This window comes from Haemaphysalis longicornis, unplaced genomic scaffold, assembly GCF_048455015.1.
Source record: "Haemaphysalis longicornis isolate Haplotype H1 unplaced genomic scaffold, Haemaphysalis longicornis Haplotype H1 scaffold_4, whole genome shotgun sequence".
NCBI lineage: Eukaryota > Metazoa > Arthropoda > Arachnida > Ixodida > Ixodidae > Haemaphysalis > Haemaphysalis longicornis.
The window spans coordinates 28713712-28734034 of record NW_027526361.1 but is presented as its reverse complement, the minus strand read 5'-3'; the positions used below and the strand labels follow the sequence as shown (position 1 = coordinate 28734034).

The following is a 20323-nucleotide window of genomic DNA, read 5'->3' as shown; positions in this document are numbered from 1 at the left end:
TATATATATATATATATATATATATATATGCACAAAAATGGTTTCGACCACTGTAAAAAAAGAGAACAGATTTAATAACGTTTCGGCCGAGGGACCGGTCAGATACTGACGAAGGCCGGTCCCTCGGCTGAAACGTTATTAAATCTGTTCTCTTTTTTTACCGTGGTACAAAACCATTTTTGTGTATATTCTACCGGCGTCCCAGGAAAACTTTGTTCCTATATATATATATATATATATACAGTTGAACACGGATATATCGAACACGGATATATCGAATTATTGTCTATATCGAACAGTGATAACATCCCCTTGAAAATCCTATGCAAAAGTATAGAGCTGTTGTGCGCGTGTATCGAACTCCTGATCAAGGGCAAATCCGATATATCGAATTCCGCACCGAAGGTGGCCCTGAAAGTTTGCTTCCTTTGATGGGGTGGAGTTGATGATAATGTTTACTCATCGCAGGAGCTGCCTGGCTTGGTGAGACAGAGGCGGCGTCCGCGGCATTATGTAGCTTCGATGGCCTTCAACAGCTGTTTTCACGTTAGCACGAGGGGCAGCTCCATGAGCCAGAACGCGGATAGTGGTTGGGGCGAAAGGACATAAAGGAGCAAAAGAAATTGTCCGGAGGCCCTCTTTTTCTGTGTTTGAGCTTGTTGGTGTCTCGTGCAGGGGGACCGATGCGGCGTTTTATGGTTGTTTTGTCCAAGGCATTCATTTCGGAGCAACGAAGGCGGCAATTCGTTGGGTGCAGGCTGTTGAAAAGATGTTGGTTGAAAAGGCGTTCGGAATTTCTCGCAGTAGTTTTGAGGGCGATGCACGCATCAACGTTGACGTAAAGGCCAATGCAGCACAACCCGCCCCCAGCTATTGCTGAGCATGTCGGGTGCAAAGCGGCTTCGTTGCACGCCTCCAGATGGGGGACGTGTTCGGTTCGGATACTGAAGATAACGGCACTCAGTGCCTGACAACGTTCCCAACCACCTACTGCAGCCGATGTTCCGTAAGCGTTATTCGCGTCTGTTGTGGCACAGTGTACAGCGTTGATTTTCTCATTTGTGCGTGTTCGTAATCTTGAAGACAATTTGGCGAACTTTACGACGCAGAAAAAAAACAAGCGAAGCCCAAAGACATTTCAATGATAAATAAAGTGCGGTGGTCATCATGCTGCGCTTCGGATTTTCTGTGCTTTGCGGGACAAAACGGTAAACTACCGTTTTCCACGACTTCAGAAAACTCTCACTGGTGTGCGGAGTTGTCAGATAATCTTCAGATAGGCGTATTTTATATATCGAATTATCGATATATCGAATTCTTTCGCGATCCCCTTGGAGTTCGATATATCCGTGTTCGACTGTATATATATATATATATATATATATATATATATATATATAGCGAATCAGAAATGGGAAACTGAGGGGCTCGGTGAAATGAGACAGAAAATAAGGGTTGGCAGTCAAGAAAACCCCGGAAAGCAAAGGGGAGGTTGTGGTTGGTCATAGAAACAGATGAAGAATTTTTTGAGTCAGAAAGAAAGTGGTGAAAAAATGCCCGCCGGGTGGGATCCGAACCCACGACCTCCAGAATACCGGTTCGGTGCGATAACCACTACGCTACCGGTAGCGTAGTGGTTATCGCACCGAACCGGTATTCCGGTAGCGTAGTGGTTATCGCACCGAACCGGTATTCTGGAGGTCGTGGGTTCGGATCCCACCCGGCGGGCATTTTTTTCCCCACTTTCTTTCTGACTCAAAAAATTCTTCATCTGTTTCTATGACCCACCACAACCTCCCCTTTGCTTTGACAGTCAAGAAAACCTCAGAAAGCAAAGGGGAGGTTGTGGTGGGTCATAGAAACAGATGAAGAATTGATGAATACATATTGATTGATTTGATTGATTGTTGGGTTTAACGCGCCGACGCAACGCAGGCGATGAGGCGCGCCGTATTGGAGGGCTCCGGGTTAATTTTGACCACCTGGAGATCTTTATCGTGCGCCGAAATCTCGTACACACGGGCGTTTTTGCTTTTCGCCTCCATCAGAAAAGCGGCCGCCGCGGCCGGGAATCGAACCCGCGACCTCGTGCTCAGCAGCGGAACGCCTTAGCCACTGAGCCACCGCGGCGGGTGATGAATACATATGAATACATATGAAACAGATGAATACATATATATATATATATATATATATATATATATATATATATATATATATATATTGAGGGGCTCGTTGAAAATAACACAGAAATAAGAGTTGGCTGTCAAGAAAACCTCGGAAAGCAAAGGGGAAGATGTGGTAGGTCATTGAAACAGATAAAGAATTCGGAAAGAAAGAAATAAAGTGGAGAAAAAATGTGCCCGCCAGGCGGGCATGTGCCCACCTGGCGGGCATTTTTTCTCCACTTTCTTTCTTTCCAAATTCTTTATCTGTTTCAATGACCTACCACATCCCCTCCCCTTTGCTTTCCGAGGTTTTCTTGACTACCAACTCTTATTTCTATATATATATATATATATATATATATATATATATATATATATATACTTGCTCCCAGTTTTAGGTAAAGAAGGAGCTAAAGAATCTGGGTAAAGAAAGAGCCGTAAAGTTTCTGCTGAGCTCTTGCCTCTAAAGGTTCGACATGAATGTTTGAAACTACGCTTCAATAGTAAACAAGGTAAGCTCCAGCACCATTGGGTTGTGGTTCAGCTTTGCAGATAAAGTGTCGGCAAACGAAATGAGGTTGTCCCGCGGTCCCGCTTTGAAGGTGCGCAAGTTCCTGGTGCTGAGCAAGAGCCGCGAGCGCAGCACGGCCGAGCGGCTGTCGCTGCTGAGCGAGTACGTGAGGAGCCGGTTCCAGAGCAGCGCCTGCCTGCGCCGATACCTGCACCAGCACTTCCGCGCCGCCCGCATCGACGACGACGAGGCGGCCGCGCTGGCCGGCCTGCTCGCCATGGGCCTCAGAGAGGACCCGGCCTCCCGGCGCCCGCTGGCCGCCATGCGGGCCCACAAGTACTGGCACGCCTCGGCCACGTCGTCCGCATGCAGTGAGCCCGATTGCGCTCGACACCTCTCGTCTAAGTGTGCTAAGGCTAGAGTGTACTATACTGTACTAGGGCTTATCAGCGAAACATAGGCTGGCTACCGCGTCCAGAAGTGCAGCTCGATTAATAACACAGTGGAGGGACTGCATCTTCTGCGGATGGGCAGATTCCTTTCTAATGATGGCGTTATTCACAGGCGAGCTTATAAAAATCTTGTGTGGTGCATGACTATAACTTGAAAATGCAGGATGGAGTTAGTATGTCTGAAGTAATGCAAAGAGTTGAGGAAGTGTCAAGCTCAAAAGAACATCTTTGCAGCGAAGCTCTATTTGTGGCTGGGAAAGCAGGATTCTTTGTGTCTGCGCACAGAAACTTCCACGGGCACGTAGAATATGTCATTTGTATTCAAATGACACTATGGGAAGGTCGCGTATAGGTAGTACTACCGAAGAGCCTCTTTCCTGCGAAGAACGACGAAAGGAACACAGAATGCAATGGGATCGACGAGATAATGCGCGTGGAATATGTAACCAGAGGATTGAGCTACAGGGTTAACACACTCCGGGTGATAGCGGTCCGTGACTGAAATGCGGATCTCTGCAAGCCAGACATAAAATGGTCCACCCAGTTTATCTTAACGGAGTTTGGACTGCAGCCCTATAATGATACCCATTCACCGAGCACTGTACACAGGTCATGTACACACTTAATTTCCTCCCGAAACCATACACGGTTGACTCGCAAGAGGACAACAACACCTACTGTCGGGATATATATAACGAAAGGTGAACTGTGATGTCTACCGTGTATATATATCTCCCTGCATATTACCCAAGGGTGACATGCAGAAGTTAATAGTTTAGCTGTGTTGCGACCGGGCGGGGACACCCGATCCGAGCTCCGTGGCCTCCGACATACGAGTGGTAGCGTGTATGATGCGAGCGGCCAGCCGCTGTTGCAGCCACGAAGAAGTCCAGAAGCCGTAGGCTAACGTAACTGTTTACTTCATAGCGAGACGTGAGCCGAAGCCAAAGAACAATGCCCCGACGGGCGAGGTTACAAATTACAATACAGGACTCAAGCAGAGTAACAGCATGGCTTCGCTGCTCAAACAGGAATGAGTTACAGCACTTGGGCAGCTCTATTTATACCCAAAAGCGGTAACGGTCTATACGCTAACAAGCAGCAACACGCCACGAACGTCACCGACACACACAACGCTCTTTCCAGAGTTCGTGAGTCGTCGTTAGCCTCGGTGCACGTCACAGAACAGGGAGGATTGTGCCCTGGTGCACGTTGAGTCCGAGAGAGGGGAGAGAGGAGGACTCCGCTGAGATCTCGGGGCCTCTGTGTCCTTGAACAAGTCTCGGCGCGCCGCTGGCAACCGCCGGAGTTTGAAGCGCGTTGAAAGCGAGGCGTCTGGCCCGGCTTGTCGAAACTTGAATAATGAGTCACCGACATGGTGGTGCCTGATGAAAGGCGCACGTAGTGGCTTCGCCGCACAGCCGAGGAGTGGTGCGAAAAAGTACGGCGGCGCTGGCCGATTCGTAACAGCTGTTAGGACGTTACCCCTGTGACCATAATCGAAGGCTTAAATGTGGACATTCCACAAGGACCATAACCAGGCAAGAAATGGCTCACGCAGATTGTGCTAGAAGAGTTTGGTTTGAGGTGCCATGCACATCAATAAGTTCTGTCGTGCATAGATTTGACTCTGCCCAATGATCTGTCTAAGGATGTAAGCAAACCAATCATTGTATATCACAGTAATCACACAGCTATTGTCGCTACCACTATTCAGTGGTAAGAATAAATGCATGTACCCTTGTTTCCTTACCCTGTGGGACGTACCCCAGCTTCGTGGCTCATCCGGCTTCACGAAGTGGAATGGTTTTTAAATCACTCTTCTAAATATTTTTAAAACCTTTTTAAGTATCACTTTTTAAATATTTGAGCCCGCTAACAGTGAAACCATGTGGCTAATGAGGAAACCATGTGGTTGTTGGTAGGAAAAAATAAGGCAAGACCGATAGAACGGATAGGTGGCGGTTGCCCACGCATGCATTTCGGACAGTATTCAGCCTAGCTGCTGCAGCTTCAGTAGGACATAACAATGCACACTTCTGTACGGCGGAGCTAATGTTGAAAAGAAGCTCCAGGGCAGGGGTCGGCAACCTTTTGATGCAGAGGGCCGAGTTGCATGAAGCCGACACGGCGGGGGCCGGACGGTAAATGAGGGGGCGGGGATCTTTTTTGGACTGTGCAAAAACATCGAAATGAAGGCGTTACGTGTCTGAGTGAGAAGATGGGGGACAATGCCAACTGGAAGCGATTTTTCTTTGTTCCTCTCTATTACAGAGTATACCATTTCGGACTTTAGATAGGGAGTCACAAGAGAAAATGGGAGTTCTGACGGTATGCCGGGGGCCGCATGACCGCAGGTTGCCGACCCCTGCTCTAGGTGAATGACCTAGTACGCCTGACGGCGTATTTCGCGGGGAAGCTGCAGATTTCCCGTGTTCTGCTCTCTTCAAGCTCTTGAGTGAGTTCTTCGGGAGACCTGGGCATGCGTACAAGTGAGCCGCGTCTTCTTCCGCGGCGCGTTATCAGCGCCGGCAGAGGACGAGGCGGAGTCGTCGCTGGGCAACACGACCACGTGTACGTGGGACGCCTCGAGCCGCGAGCTGGCCTACGGGCGCGTCGACGAGGAGCAGGACTCGGACGAGCAGGGCGCCCAGACGCACCACCGTCCAGACGAGGCCGGCCCGGTGGCCATGATGCTGCTGCCACACGGACCGCCGCCGAAGCTCGCGGGATCCCAGCTGCCCGGCTCACTGGCCGCCCGCACGCGGCGATGGCTGGCTGGCCTGCTCCATCGCCAGCCGCCACACCGACTTGGCTAGCCATCAGCTTTACGATTGCCATTCGGCACAAAAAGCGGCGCATACTCCCGGACGTCGCAGTACTCGCTAATGTAGGGCTCTTCGATGTCCGAAATTTCCTGAACGTTCGGCTGTGCTCTAGATGGAATTCGCCACGTTTTGCGAAACGTGGGTTAGTAACACTTCGGACACCAAGGTAGTTTTTCTTGGCTTCCCCCGAACATTGCGCTATTTTCTACGGCGTATTAATAGTACGAAATTAGGAACACCCGCTATTATAAACAGTATTAATCATTTTTCCAATATTAATCAGTATTTATCAGTGCGCTTTCGAATGCGTGCACCTCGTGTCTCAATGTCCTTCGTCCATGTTAACTCAGCGCTGTGGCTTCTTAATTAACAATGTACTAACTGGCCAACATGCAAGCTCTAATTAAAAACAAAAGGTGGTCCTTTTATCTGGTTTATTTTATCTGCTATCACGGAGCAGGATTTTTTTTTTATGGCGAATGAGTCTTTTCGCGCGAGATTCAGAACTAATTTAGCGCGCGGAGGTAAATGTTTAATTATACGACAGTGGTGAAACGCTGCATGTTTATCACCTGGGCCGTCAAGAAGCCTTGAACAGCTTAGTGGTTTCGTGTTCATAAGAGGCGAGCAAGTCGAAATAATAAACGCTTTCTTGTGACAGAAAATAAAAGGGCTCTGCAGATTCAAGACATCCTCGACAAAGTCCGCGTGTAAAAGCTTTATGCAGAAGTAAGGCTTTATGGAGAAATGCTTTTATGGAATGCTTTATGCAGAATTAAATCATTCTTATCATTCATTGCCTTGATAGGTGCCGCCGTGGAACTGACTGCATCTTGTTTGGCTACCAGTTTACAGAAACGCGAAGTTTCAGCTTACAAGTTTCACTAAGCTGAATAGTTCAGAACGAGGCTGTATCCAAAATTAGTAACAATCATTTTTTGTTTCTTGCTCGTTCTAAATAAAGCGTTGCCAAATTGCGATTCAAAGTGTGCTGTCATTAGTTTTGTAATACTTCTCTCAGTCATATTTTAACAGCTTCATTGTCTAGTTATGTGGGGGGGGGGGTTGAGTGCAACCATTTTTATGGCGTAGCCCCTTACCGGTCGTGGTTGATATAGTCGCTGTGTTGGCTGCGCTGAGCTCGAGATGCAAATTCGGTATGAGTAGCGGTGACCGTTTTTCTGATGTATGCGAAAGATGTGAACGGCCCCGGTGTATAGATTTGAAGCGTTAAATCACAATTTAATGTTTCAGCACCTACTCTACTATCATTCTGGACTTTAGAAACGGGCCCTTACACGAGGACGTCCGCTCGGCTCTCCCGCGCTTCAATGTAGGTCCAAACCGATTGCCATATGAATTATTTCACCTTACGTATTATGCGCTGAGGAATTTTGGCAAAACTTTTTGGCGTCGATCCGCCTACAGGAGAACGGAAAACGACAAAGCGCGTGCGGAGTCGACGGCGGCATTCGCTACGGTGGCGCTACGTTCGCACCGCTGCGGACAAGGTTGCTAGGGTGACGTCAGATCGAAGCGCGGCTAGTCCCCTTCTCCACCCGACTGACCTTCGCAGGGCGTCTTGACGCGTACCGCCAACTCTTGCACGCGTTGTAAAAGTGTGCAGCAAGTGCACGGCGGCGTAAGCGACAAAATGAGAAAAGAAATGAGAGAGAGAAAGAAACCTTATTAATGAGGGCGATTGTGGAAGTGGAAGCGTAATGACGGCGACGAAATGCCGACGCAGTGGTGGACAACGACAGGACGACAGGCAGTAAACGGCGCTGCTGAAGCGAGCAAGCGCGGCGACTAAGCGCGAACTACATCGAGAGATTTCGCAAGTGAAATGGGGAGCGACGCACCTAATGACGAACTACTTTTCGCCGCGCTCATCAAAACATCGCTCATCGCCAGGAAGTGTCCTGAGCGACTAGCCAATAGGAGAGCCGTAAGGGGCGCAACTTCCGGCTTAGGTAGAGAACGAGAGGAAGGGGCGAGCGGCGGCACAGTGCATCCTAAAGAAGTACGACACTTTTCTTAATAAAATGCGTTTAGTTCCCGTGTTTGTGATAAATGCATACGTAAAAAAATTGGTCGCGTATCTGCTCCTTTCTTCGCAAATGTCGACAAAAGACGAGAGTCTTTGTCGAAATTTGCCGAGTAAATGGCTCCCTTCGCTTTCCCGCTCACCTTTCATGTCGTCCCTCTTGCGTCGCGCTCCTCCCAAGGTAAACACGCTGAAAGTTTGCTCAAGTCAATTTCAATTTACAGCATTCCACTGCTCCAGGCCCGGTGCCGATGCCAGCGCTGCCGTACGGCGGAGACGCGAGTGAATCGAGGCGCCCTACTTCAACGTTTATAGAACCGCGTTGCCCTATAGGGCAACGCGGTTCTATAAACCACGTGGACTATAGTCCACGCGTATTCCAAGCAGAAGGCGGAAGCTATCTAGTTGAACCTTTGGTAACTGTTGCTGATTGAAATCTTAAAATGTTGCCCGAAGCGCGGGCGACAGGAGACGGCAGTGGTGGTGGTGGTGGTGGAAAAAAACGTTTTTATTTGAGCCGACAAAAAAGAAAAGAAACATTTGCCGCGTATCTGCTCCTTTTGTTGCAAATGTCGTCAAAAGACGATAGTCTTTGTACACATTTGCCAAGGAAATGCTCTCCTTTGCTTTTCCGCTCACCTCTCAGGCTGTTTCTGTTCCGTCGCGCTCATCCCAAGGTAAACACACTAAAGGATTTCTCAAGGCGATTTGAATTTACCGCGTTCCACTGCTACAGGCGGGGTTCCTCGATGCCAGCGCTGCAGTACGGCGGAGAGGCGCGTGAATCGAGGCGGCCAACTTCAAGGTTTATAGAACAGCGTTGCCGTGCTCCACGTGCGTTCCAAGCAGAACGTGAAACCTAGCTATAGTGGAACCTTTCTTTGCTGTTGCCGCGTGATTTCTCATATGCCGCCAGGAGGTGGTGCGGGCAACAGAACAGCAGGCGGCGGTTTTCTGCAGTAGATGTAGAAATTTTTTAATAAAGGAACTCTGCAAATATCACTCATGCATTGATTTTCTGTCTTATATTTGCGTAATGTCATGTTCTAGTTCAACAAAGTTGACAAGTATGAACATATAAACCGGGCTTAGACGTTTCCATTTGGCTGTGAGTATATAAGACTATTCGACAGTAAGCATTTTACTTTGGCCGGGTGGCTGAATCAAGTTACAGACAGGCAGACGGACAGACAGACATACAGACAGACCAAAATTTCTGGGTTTAAGTAGCCCAAGAAAGACTATCGTCTTTAAAAAAGGTGGGTGGCCTCATCTCAGTTCAGAAAGCCGCGAGCGACTGCTGCTGCTCTAGCCCGGGAGATCAGGTGTTCCTGAGTCTCGAGCTGAGAGCTGGTCAGCCCGCACTCCCACTGCTCCGGGGTGGGGGAAGGGAGGGGGTTCGGGTGGTCGGCACCCGGGAGTATGTAGGGCCGTTGTAAGGGTGTGTAGTGGGGGATATATGCTGAAGAATAGGGGTGCTAAAATATGTTTCCGTCTGGAGTCTGCGCCATATTCGGGCGTGAATTTTTTAAATGCAGAGCATTTCAGTAACTCACGATGTCACCCGTGTTGTCCCGTCGTAGTCCGCACCGTCGTTATCCGCACCCCTCCCCCTACACTATATAAAAGAAAATACTATCCGGCGCCTGGTTTCGATCCCTCGACCCTGCGGGCGGAACGCAATGTACATGGTGCTCTACCCACTGCGCCACAAAGCCGACACAGAATGGGACGCTACGAACGCGCCTTATATCGTTGACTCATTCAAATTACTGCTGACGAGCGCTCTCTCGTCAGCAGTTGCCACAAGTGCAACAACATTAACGTAACGCAAACTACTTAACGTCGTGCGCCCCCGGAAGTGCTCTGCATTTGATCGTGCCCCTCGCGAGGGGGATGTTTCACTGCGTCGCCATGCGAACAGTTTGCCACGCTTTAGTTTCAGTTCTTTCTTTGCTGGGGTGCCGACGAGCGGCGCCACCTCCTCGCACTTCGCCGCGGGAGGATCCGCGGCGGGGGCGAGAGATGGCGCTGGCGTCTCCGCGGCCGCGTCTGCGGCCTCCGCCGGCACCGGCGCCGGCGCGGGGTCATCGCCCTTCTTTAAAAGTTTAGTTCGCACGCCACGCAGGAACAATTTTGTTGCTTACTATCGCGACGACCAAACCAACGAGCGTTCCGAACTAAACAAAAGCGGGTGCTGCCGGTCAATTACATGTTTTTTTATCATTTTTGTCTCCCTTCGTAACATTGAAATTTTCCAACGTCTCGCGCCAGAACGCAACGCGTACTAAAAGAATTCTCCGAAGCACTGGCTCCCTAACGTCTCGCGCTAGAACTCTTCGGGTTTCAAAGACACGAGTCTTATAGCAAAGCTGTATGACTCTACCTTCCAACTGTTTCAACTCCGTTGGCAAAAATTCGAAGGCACCAATAATACACTTATGCATTGCATGCTTCGCCCCTCCCCAGGTTTCACTTTAGTAGAGGTAATTTCTTCTTTTTCTGTAGTAGATGTAGGTATTTCATTTAGAAAAAATCAAGCATCTATCATTTTTTTATAAAGGAACACTGTAAATATCTCTTGTGAATTAATTTTCTCTCTTATATTTGCGTAAAGTCTTGTTCGTGTTATACAATGTTGATAAGTATGAACATATAAACCGGACTTAGGCGTTTAGATTTCGCTGTGAGTATATAAGACTGTTGCGCAAGCTTCGTTTCACTTTGGCCGGATGACTGAATCGAGTCCTTAAGCACGTCACATCGTACCGCCCCATTTCCTTGACCAAAGTAGACTAGAAAGAGTTTGCCCAGAGAACACTAACTGTAATTGAGCAATTAATCGGATCACACCAGACATGTAGTATCAAGGGCCGTACAATATTTACTAATATACATAAAGCTAGGTGCGTATTGAAGTGTTGCGACGCGACACGTGACGGGGTCGCAGTTCCTCAACTCGACCTCGTGAAAGCGTTCGATTGCTTGGCGCACGAGATTTTATTAGATGCGGAGCATCTCATGCTCGGGGCTGTGTCCCTCCCTCCCTTGTCGTCCTCCGTCTGCACTCTACTGCTCTTGCGCGTCTCTTCAGCCCCGCCAGCGTTTGGGCTGACTTTAGCGCAGTCCACTATAAAAAGAAATAGTTCGGCGGCGCCCGGTTTCGATCCCACGACTCTCTGGCCGCGACGGGAGGTACGTGGTGCTCTTCCCACTGCGCTACAAACCGAGACGGGAGCATGTGCTACGAACGCGCCTTCACTCATTCAAACTACGTCAAGAAGCTACTGATACAACGAAGGCACGCGAAGCTGAGCGTCAACGGAAACGGGAACTGAAAACTAATGGGAACTTCAGTCGACCCCATGGCTGCTTCGCATACTACTCAGGGTTCCCCTACGGGAAGATAGTGTAATTTTTTTTTATTTTGGAGTATGTAAATGTAGGTTCAGTTATAAAGGAGGGTGTAATTCTGGCGTAGAGGAGGTACTCGACTAGGTTAATAGTTCATAATTAATAGGTTAAAAAGACCGGGGGCCCCCATTAGTGTGGAGCGTTCAGTGCACCAGGGGTGCCCCCTCAGCCCCTCCTTCTTTGTCTTTACATCGATACGTTGTGTTTGAAAATGATGGAAAACGAGCAAATCAGTGGCTTTAAGCTGCACAAGGTTGAAGTCAAATTGTTAGCCTACGCCGACGACATCGCACTATTCTGGAAAGACAAAGGAAGTGTCACTATTCCCATAGACGACGTTAAAGCGTTTAGTATATGGTGTCAGGCAGAATGGTGAACTGGTCCAAGCGCCTGGGGTTCTGGCAGGGCAGTTGATCGACGACACCGCAGGCTTATTTGCAGGTGTCAGCTGGGAAAACAAACCGGTCATGTATGTTAGAACACCTCTTGACAAGTACAGGGATAGTGATCCATACTGGTGTGCGCAAGCACAGGAAATACGGGGTAGGGGGGAAGAGTTGAAAGAGATCAACTTGTCGATGTTTGCCAGGGCAACTGTGTGCAATTTATTTTTTGTTTCAAAGTTATGGTTTGTAATGCAAGTGATGCAGTGCTCGCGTATGAATGGTCAGAAATTGCACCGGATATTTGCAGTGTTTATATGGTCGTCAACGTGGGAAAGGTGTGCAAGAACAAGCCCCTTTTAGACGTGTGCGAAGCGGTGGACTGGGACTGGCGCATTTTTTCGTGCGTTAATTAGTAAATCGGTTGCTTTTCTTGCGGGACACAAGCGACCCTTTTTAGGAATCGTGTGCCAAGTGCGCTTAGGTCAAGTACTACCGCAGTTTGTGGTGTCTACAAGAAGCATGGAGGGGAGAATTTTCGTGTATCGTGCTGGTGGTACGATTTTTGACGGCACGCTTTTCAGTGCAGTACCTGAGAGATATTTCTTGCAGAAAGTTGTACAAGGACTTATGTGATAACCTATTCCCTGTGCCATGGTACAGAACATTGCACATTGCAGGCCCTGGGCAAGATGTTCTTAAAAAGGTTGAAAAGGATGCCAGTTCATGGGGGGTGGGGCGAAGTCTTTCTTCTTTAAACTCCATACAGGGACACTCACCGTTCAAGCGTGGCTTCAAGATAACAGGTTTGAAGTTATGTGGGGTACTGAGTGCACAATTTGCAAGCAATCGGAAACAACAGACCACGTGTTTATATACTCCTGGATGCCACTACAATTTTGGGACGTCCTACGGCGAACACCCCAAAAAGAATTTCCGTTAAACCCACACGGCATTCAGTACCTCCTAGCCGAAAATGAAGAGGGTGTACCGTACGATATGCTAATGCTACTGGGCCTGTACAGTATTTGGAGGGCGCGCATGGCATGGCTTCACGGTGATGTGGATGCTAGGCCGGTGCGACAGTTCTTTCTTGAGAGTGTGACCCTTTATGTTGAAGGGCTTAAAGTCCAAGAGTATGTGCCTCAATGGTTCGCACGACTAAAATCACTGACCGCACGGAAATAACTTTTTAGCGACAACACCATCCGGAAGAACCGTATGGTGGCTTTCTGTTAACTCGTGCTGTCTTGTGTTGTAATGTGTTGGTTTTGTGTATGCCGAAGTCCGGCAATAAATAAAAAAGGGTGGCTGAATCGAGTCACAGACAGACAGACAGACAGACAGACAGACAGACAGACAGACAGACAGACAGACAGACAGACAGACAGACAGACAGACAGACAGACAGACAGACAGACAGACAGACAGACAGACAGACAGACAGACAGACAGACAGACAGACAGACAGACAGACAGACAGACAGACAGACAGACAGACAGACAGATGAAAATTTCTGGGTTTAAGTAGCCCAAGAAAGACTATCGTCTTTAAAAACCCTTGTGGCTGTGTGCACTTTGATAATCGTACTCTCTCCTTCCAAACCTCTCCACGTGTTGCCACTTAAGAAGGCAAGAGCGCGAAGCACGGTCGCTACGGCGTTCAGTCTGAACGAATCCAAGTTTGCTCTCTCGAACAATTAGATGTTCACACATTCTTAAAATCGGCCAAAAGATTTTTTATAATTTTTGGAATACCGTGTAGTTCGTAGCAATTATTTTCATTTTGTCTTCCGATTATGGGGCTTAGCGCACCGCAGCTGCATCTCGCCTTTGCGACGCGCTGCAGTAAAGGGCTCTGGATTAATTTTGACTACCTATAACGTGCGCAGACACACGGTCGTTTGCGCTTTTCGTCTTCATCAGAAAACCAGCCACCACGGCCGGGGTCGAACCCGCGTCTTTGGGCTAACTCAGCCTTTCCTCTTTAATAGAGCAGCAGTTTTAGCTTGAGCTTGGTCCTGTGGCGCTAGCAAAAAAAAAAAAAAAAAATCACTGCGCCACCTGTAAAGGGTTCACCACCGCAGATCGGGTATTATAACTGTGAAGCCGGCTTTGGCGCCTGATCGAGTTTCAGCACTATTTTAGACGTAATAAATAGTTTTTCTTGCGATACTGAAACGCGAAAAGTAGTGCAGCTTGCACTAGTGGTGAAAGGCTGTAGAAAAAGCTGAGCTGGGGGTCGACCTTGCTTCTTCCCTCCTGGGATCCGCTTGTGCAAGATGCGCCATTTTTTTCTTGTTGCTTCTTGCCGCTTTCACTTGTTTTGCGATTGATTTGTTGCGAAGAGTTCGAGAATGAGGCAAAATGTCTTGTTTATTGGCCGATCTCTTGATTGGGTATGAGCCGTGATGTCGTCGTCATCGTCGGCCTCGCCTCAGCCAACGTTTTCAATGTGCGTGCTAACAACATTGAGGGAATCATCATCGTCGTCATCTTCATCATCATCATTTCTTCTTCTTCTCCTCCAGCCGGAGCACGGGGCAGACGTTCCAGCCTTTGCCAACGCTCCGTTGTGATTGCGTGCCAGGCTTGGCACCATTTGCAGCAGCGACGACCAAGCGGGCTCTGAATGGCGACCGGTGTCGCGGGTGCTCCTCGGGCCGTTCCTTCGGGCAAGCAGTCGGCGGCACACGCGGCCATTGTTCCCGTCGGTGCGGCTCCCGTCGTGCCCAGCGTCGTCCCCCCGGCGCACTTCTATGACGAGGACGACGATGAGGCGGATGACGACACAGACAAGCAACCCGAGGGCGCAGAGGTTAGTGCTGCTTAGCCGCCTGCTTTTGGGGGCTTCTCGAGGCGCCAGGGTGTGTCAGCATCCGACGGTGAAGCACGGCCGAGACTAGCACGTAATACTTCGCCGGCTTTTCTGTCTGCCTTCCATCATGTAGCGGCAACCTACGCTCTCAAGTGCACCGAAATATGTGGCGGAAAAATGTAACGAGGTGAGGGAACAGCCCCACTTTTTGAACATAGTTCAGCTCAGCTGGTGAGCCCGGTGGTTTAGACAATTTCCCCATAAGTCTGTGTACAGCTTTAAAGGGGCCCTAAATAGCCTTCCAAAGGTCGCCATTTCAATCGCGCTATCGCTTGAGTACCCCTTCACGACAACGCATACCAAATATTACACCTCTGCGTAAAGCAGGGGCCGCACAAACACGCAAAAAAGGTCGTTTCTTTCTTTCCTTATTTACCTACGGCTTCCTCGCCTCCATTCTGCCTCGCTCTGACGCAGTTCTGGCTCTGACGCATTCTCTATGACGTACGAAGCACTAAACCAGCCTTACGGCGCGCTGTTGGTGGGCCCCTTCAAATTCTGTAGCCAATCAGCGTTCCTGCAGGTGCTATCCCGGCGAGCGGCGCTCCCGCACCGGCGGCACGGCGTATCCTTGTAGGGACGAATGTCGATCGTCGCTATCCGTCACACGAGCTTAGCTGAGTCTGTAGATATAGCGCGTCGTTTACAATGTAGGAATAACGCTAGAGAACAGGTGGAAACGCCGCTACACGCGCGGCCGCGGCAAGCATCTGCCTGCACGGCTGACCCACGGCGTTGGTCAGCCCACTGCGCCCACTGCGCGGTGTATGCACGATGCGGCATACACTGCAGCAGCTAAAACTTGTCACCGCCCGACAGAGTGACACTACCGCTCAAAATCAGTTGATAAATGCGTGAGAGGGGGGTGATAGTTCAGTGATAGATTGCGCTGGCGATCGTATTCGGCGCGCCTTCCTAGAGCGGTGACTGTATAACTGCGGTGATGCTAAGCCTTTTCCAAGCGTCGGGGCCTTCGGTGGACCCGTTCGCCGCGACAGTGCCGCATGCGGAAACGCTAGCGTGTCGCTAGTCGTCGGTGTAAATCTTCAATTACTGTCGTGAGCAAGCATGTTGTGTTTGGGACCCCTTTACCTGGCCTTCAAACGCTCGTTTCCCGGGTTTCCCCTATGCTAAAGCTGATGTGCCGACGCGACCACGGCCGACGCGAGGGGCACGGTCGCCGGGAGTTCGAGCGGCAGTTGTAGGAGGAGCCTGCGCTGCTAAAAAAAAGCGTGACGTACCGCCGAGCGGAGCCAATGGCTGCGTGCATCTCGAACCTTGCCCTGTTTCTCTAGGTGGTCTTGCTGCTGTTCGGTGACGTCACCGCTTCCACATTGCTTTGGAGGTGCGATGAGAGGGGAAGAGCTCGAGGCCTTATTGCTGGCCCTTTTTAGTGAACGATAACTCGGCTAATACTCAATGCCTTTGAACCATTTTTTGAGGCAGGACGTTCCTTGGATAGTACTCCAGCTTTTGCTCACGTAAAATCGCAACCTTTAGCATCCTGTTTAGGGCCACTTTAAAGGGGGCATGCAGACGAAATACGCTTGTTTTATTCCAAAGACTTGGCGTTTTATACTGCCCCCGGGACTGCCCGGCAAACAACGATGTTTTATTCACTGAGAAATAAAAAATGTTAGACCAAAGTTCAAATCCCCCCTATAAATCATGTGTTTTGTGACGTCAGTGAGGGCGTGTTCAAGGAAGGTACCTGAAATGGAAGTTAGTATGTTGACTAAGGCTGTCACGAACGTCGAAAGGTGTCTTTTGTAGTCTTTTGTTTACTCTCCGCCTTCATAGCTGGCGCCACTATGCCGTAGTGTGTGGTGTGCGCAATCATTAACATCTTGGTCAAGTTACTCCCGCCGTTTACTGCTTTCTTGAGCACACGTCTTATGAGGAGTGCGCGGCGCCGTCCAGGATTGCGCGTTGCACTCGCAAAAAATATCCGCGCATCCGCGCCTCAAGAAGGGAACACAAGACAGTTCGCGCAACAGACGCCCGGTTCGCAAAGCCGGTGGCCGCCGGTTCCAGCGCGTGCTGACGAGTTCCACTTTGGGAGAAATGTGAAAGCCGGCGGACAAAACTATACAGGCCCGCCAGTCATGAGTGAGGAGGACGACGATATAGATGTACATGACGATAACTACTACTGCCACAGTGAGAAGCGACGCCGGAACATGTAAATAGACAATTTCAAACCTAGTGCAATGCGTGGTGGTGTATACTTCAGTTCTTATAGAAAGAAATCCTCCAGTTTCTCTATGGTTGAAGCCTTGCACCATTTAGTGCAAGCTTAGCCATTTTTTTACTGCGAAGCAGTATACCTCTAACCAGTCAAGGAAATTGTCGTTTCCGCGTCAGCCGAAAACTCCCGGGCTACTATTGGCTGCACAAAGAAACATCCGAGGCTACTACTGGCTAGTGGCTACAACCAAGCCTTCACAAGGAAACTACCGGCACCGCCAGGGATCGAACCTTTCTCGAAGAGAAGCGGAGCGAGTGCCCGTCGTCTTGCCGACTAAGCTACGCCCAAACGTGAACACACGGGGAGACAGACAGGGTGGTCTGGTGTCAGCGTCCGGGAGTGGGAGGGCGCTTTTTGGACGTGACGCATGAAACATGAGTGAGGAGGAGGCAGTGATAGAGATGACGCCATAGCTGCGCGTGCGGCCCTCCTCCTGACCCTTCAAAGGGCGCTCCCCTCCGTTTTGTTTCGGCCGACGCTGCTGAGTTGGGACGCCGCCCCCGCGAATACCAGGTACCGACTGGCACCGTCTCTGGTTTCAGTCTTTCTATGGGTAGTCGTTGGGAGTGTCGTTGACAGCTTCGCAGTCCATCCAACCACCTTCACAGCGTGGATTGGAGCCAACTTTTTAAATGCAGAGCATTTCAGTAACTCACGATGTCACCCGCGTTGTCCCGTCGTAGTCCGCACCGTCGTTGTCCGCACCCCTCCCCCTACACTATATAAAAGAAAATACTATCCGGCGCCAGGTTTCGATCCCTCGACCCTGCGGGCGGAACGCAATGTACATGGTGCTCTACCCACTGCGCCACAAAGCCGACACAGAATGGGACGCTACGAACGCGCCTTATATCGTTGACTCATTCAAATTACTGCTGACGAGCGCTCTCTCGTCAGCAGTTGCCACAAGTGCAACAACATTAACGTAACGCAAACTACTTAACGTCGTGAGGCCCCGGAAATGCTCTGCATTTGATCGTGCCCCTCGCGAGGGGGATGTTTCATTGCGTCTTCCTACTGGCCAGTACACTCGTCGCCATTTGTCAGATGTTGTGCGTACCCTTTGCGGCTGATGGCGCGCGATTTGAAACGACATTTTTCATATGCCGCCAGGAGGTAGTGCGGGCAACAGCAGCAGGCGGCGGTTTTCTGCAGTAGATGTAGAATATCATTTGCTATCGAAAAACCAAGCATGCATGAACTTTTTAATAAAGGAATACTGTAAATATCCCTTGTGTACTAATTTCTTGTCTTATATTTGCGTAATGTCTTGTTTACTGCATATTTTTTTCTAAATCCGTTTTCTTTTTTATTACTCTAGGACTCAATTCCCCGTGTTGTTTTTGTTATAAATGGTGATTTGTTATGTTTTAGGTCGTTTTAGGTTCAAGGCGCAGCCTATGACCCCGTTTAATTAACGTTCTGTATCGCACGAAACACATATAACGTGGAGCGCTGTGGAGCGAAGCGTTTGGAAACAGGCGAGCGGGACAACGATTGTTATCCTGCCCATTGTGTCAGACGGAGATACGGTCGATCATGTCACCTACGAAAAGGATTCCTTGGATACTGGCTGATCTCGCGATCTCACAGTGCTGAGGTGTTGTGCGAGAGGAGATAAAAAGCGCCTGTCGTTTTGACAGATTCCCTATTGGAATGAGGTGACCACCTTTTCAACTTCTTCGTCCGAGGAGCTGCCATTTTGTCAGTGGGCGGTGCTAGTGGCCCTATGATTGGCGCAGTCGAAAGGAAAAATGTAACTGCGCATGCGCAGCACAGCCGAAAACATATCCTGATCTTATTACAGATTAATGGATGAAAAGGTTTATATACGCAATGGTCTCGGGAGCGGGAGCGGTAGATGTTTCTGTCAGTGAGCGTGATGAAGGCTATGACGTTTAACGAGGGCGTTTACACCTGCTCGCCTTAAATGCAGTCGATCCACGGACCGAGCGTGCTCATCCTCACCGCGGCGCTGCTCCTGGTCTGTCTGTTAGCGGCGGTCAGCTTCTACGCCATCGGGACGCGCAAGGTCGGCGACACGGCGAAAGGCTACGCAATGCAGGGCCGGACCGAAACACCTGCAACGTCTGCAACCCCGCTGGACGACTCCACCACGGCAGCTCGATCGAGCAGCCGTGAATCCACGAGAACTGGCGAAGCTTTCCTCTCCACGTCTGCAGGGGACGTTGCACAGCGCGATGGCAATGCCTCGCATCTGGAGTTGGACGGCGTAATCGTTATGGAATAGGGTGCCCATTATTTGCCAACCTATGACTCGCCTAACAATCCCACAAATCTCCTGAAAATCCCACAGTATGCGCATTTGCTCAATGCGGCGTCGATGTCGAACTCGCCTGCGTTAGCAAGTCCCGCCGATGGGATGACGCAAGGAAAACGTAGGAGATTCTTGACTCAAATAAAATTACCAAGGTGGTGAAAGGGGTGCAGTTTAGCTCAGCCACCAGTACCGGAGAACCCGGCTAGCCCGCTGCCCCAAGGTCAACGGTTGTTGATGATGGTGATGGGGGCCAACGTGTATATGGCGCGTACCAATTTTGGAGGCGATTTCCCCCCTGCTGACCCCGTCGGGAACTGTCGCACGTGGCACGAGCCCTCGGTGGAGTGCCGCCCAACCACTAAAATATATAAATGAACGTTTTTCCTCCTCCCCCGGAAAGGAAAATTTCAAGGTAAATTAGCCAAGAAAAGTACAATGATGACGTTCGTGCGCTTTAGACAACACCGCAAGGTTGGCCCTCAAAGTTAAAATAATACAAAGGAAACAATCCCAGGTAAGCTCAAGCCATTGCGTGTTGTTACTGTCTGCCTCAATGATGTACACGAGGGGGGGGGGCGGTAGGCACACTGGCCTCTCCTTAAATTTTAAGTCACTTTATAAGCGACCCTGAATTCCGTTGACCGCCGTCCGTCCACATAGCAACAGCTGCGGGTGCGCGCGCTCCTCGTCTTCCTTGGCAACGGGGGGAGATGGGCGCGCGCTGCCTGGCCGCTGACATGGCACATACCCACGTGGGGGATTGGCCAGGAATCGGGCGTGAGAAGGGCTAATGCACCCGCTTAAAGGAGTACTGACACGAAATTTCAAAGCTGAGATCCGCTCTAGCAATCAAGTACAACGACAACACAAATAGGTGTCTGTGAATAAATGCATCTTTCTTTCTTTGTAGTTGTGTGTGTGTGTGTGTGATCTCTCTTTCGCGAACATTACCGAACCGCGCAAATTCAACTCCTGCATTCGCACTTTCACATTCTTCCCTCGGGGAAATGCGGGGAATTTTTTGGAGGAGGGGAGCATGAATAGACACAATCTTCAACTCTGTTTTGTTATCATGCACATAAACTGTTACGATAAAGATAAATTATTTTTCAG

At 49.8% G+C, this 20323-nt stretch overlaps 2 protein-coding genes across 2 annotated transcripts; both read left to right on the top strand.

Annotated features, from left to right (window-relative positions):
- The first annotated feature begins 2740 nt into the window (after positions 1-2740).
- Positions 2741-6862, top strand: LOC144179701 (uncharacterized). Its single transcript, XM_077708145.1, has 2 exons — positions 2741-3050; positions 5658-6862. Exons 1-2 carry the CDS (start codon positions 2741-2743, stop codon positions 5948-5950), a joined length of 603 nt encoding a protein of 200 aa, XP_077564271.1. The 3' UTR covers positions 5951-6862.
- A 7194-nt stretch (positions 6863-14056) lies between these two features.
- On the top strand, positions 14057-19710 carry LOC144180293 (uncharacterized). Its single transcript, XM_077708663.1, has 2 exons — positions 14057-14621; positions 18866-19710. Exons 1-2 carry the CDS (start codon positions 14436-14438, stop codon positions 19178-19180), a joined length of 501 nt encoding a protein of 166 aa, XP_077564789.1. The 5' UTR covers positions 14057-14435; the 3' UTR covers positions 19181-19710.
- The last annotated feature ends 613 nt before the right edge of the window (positions 19711-20323 follow it).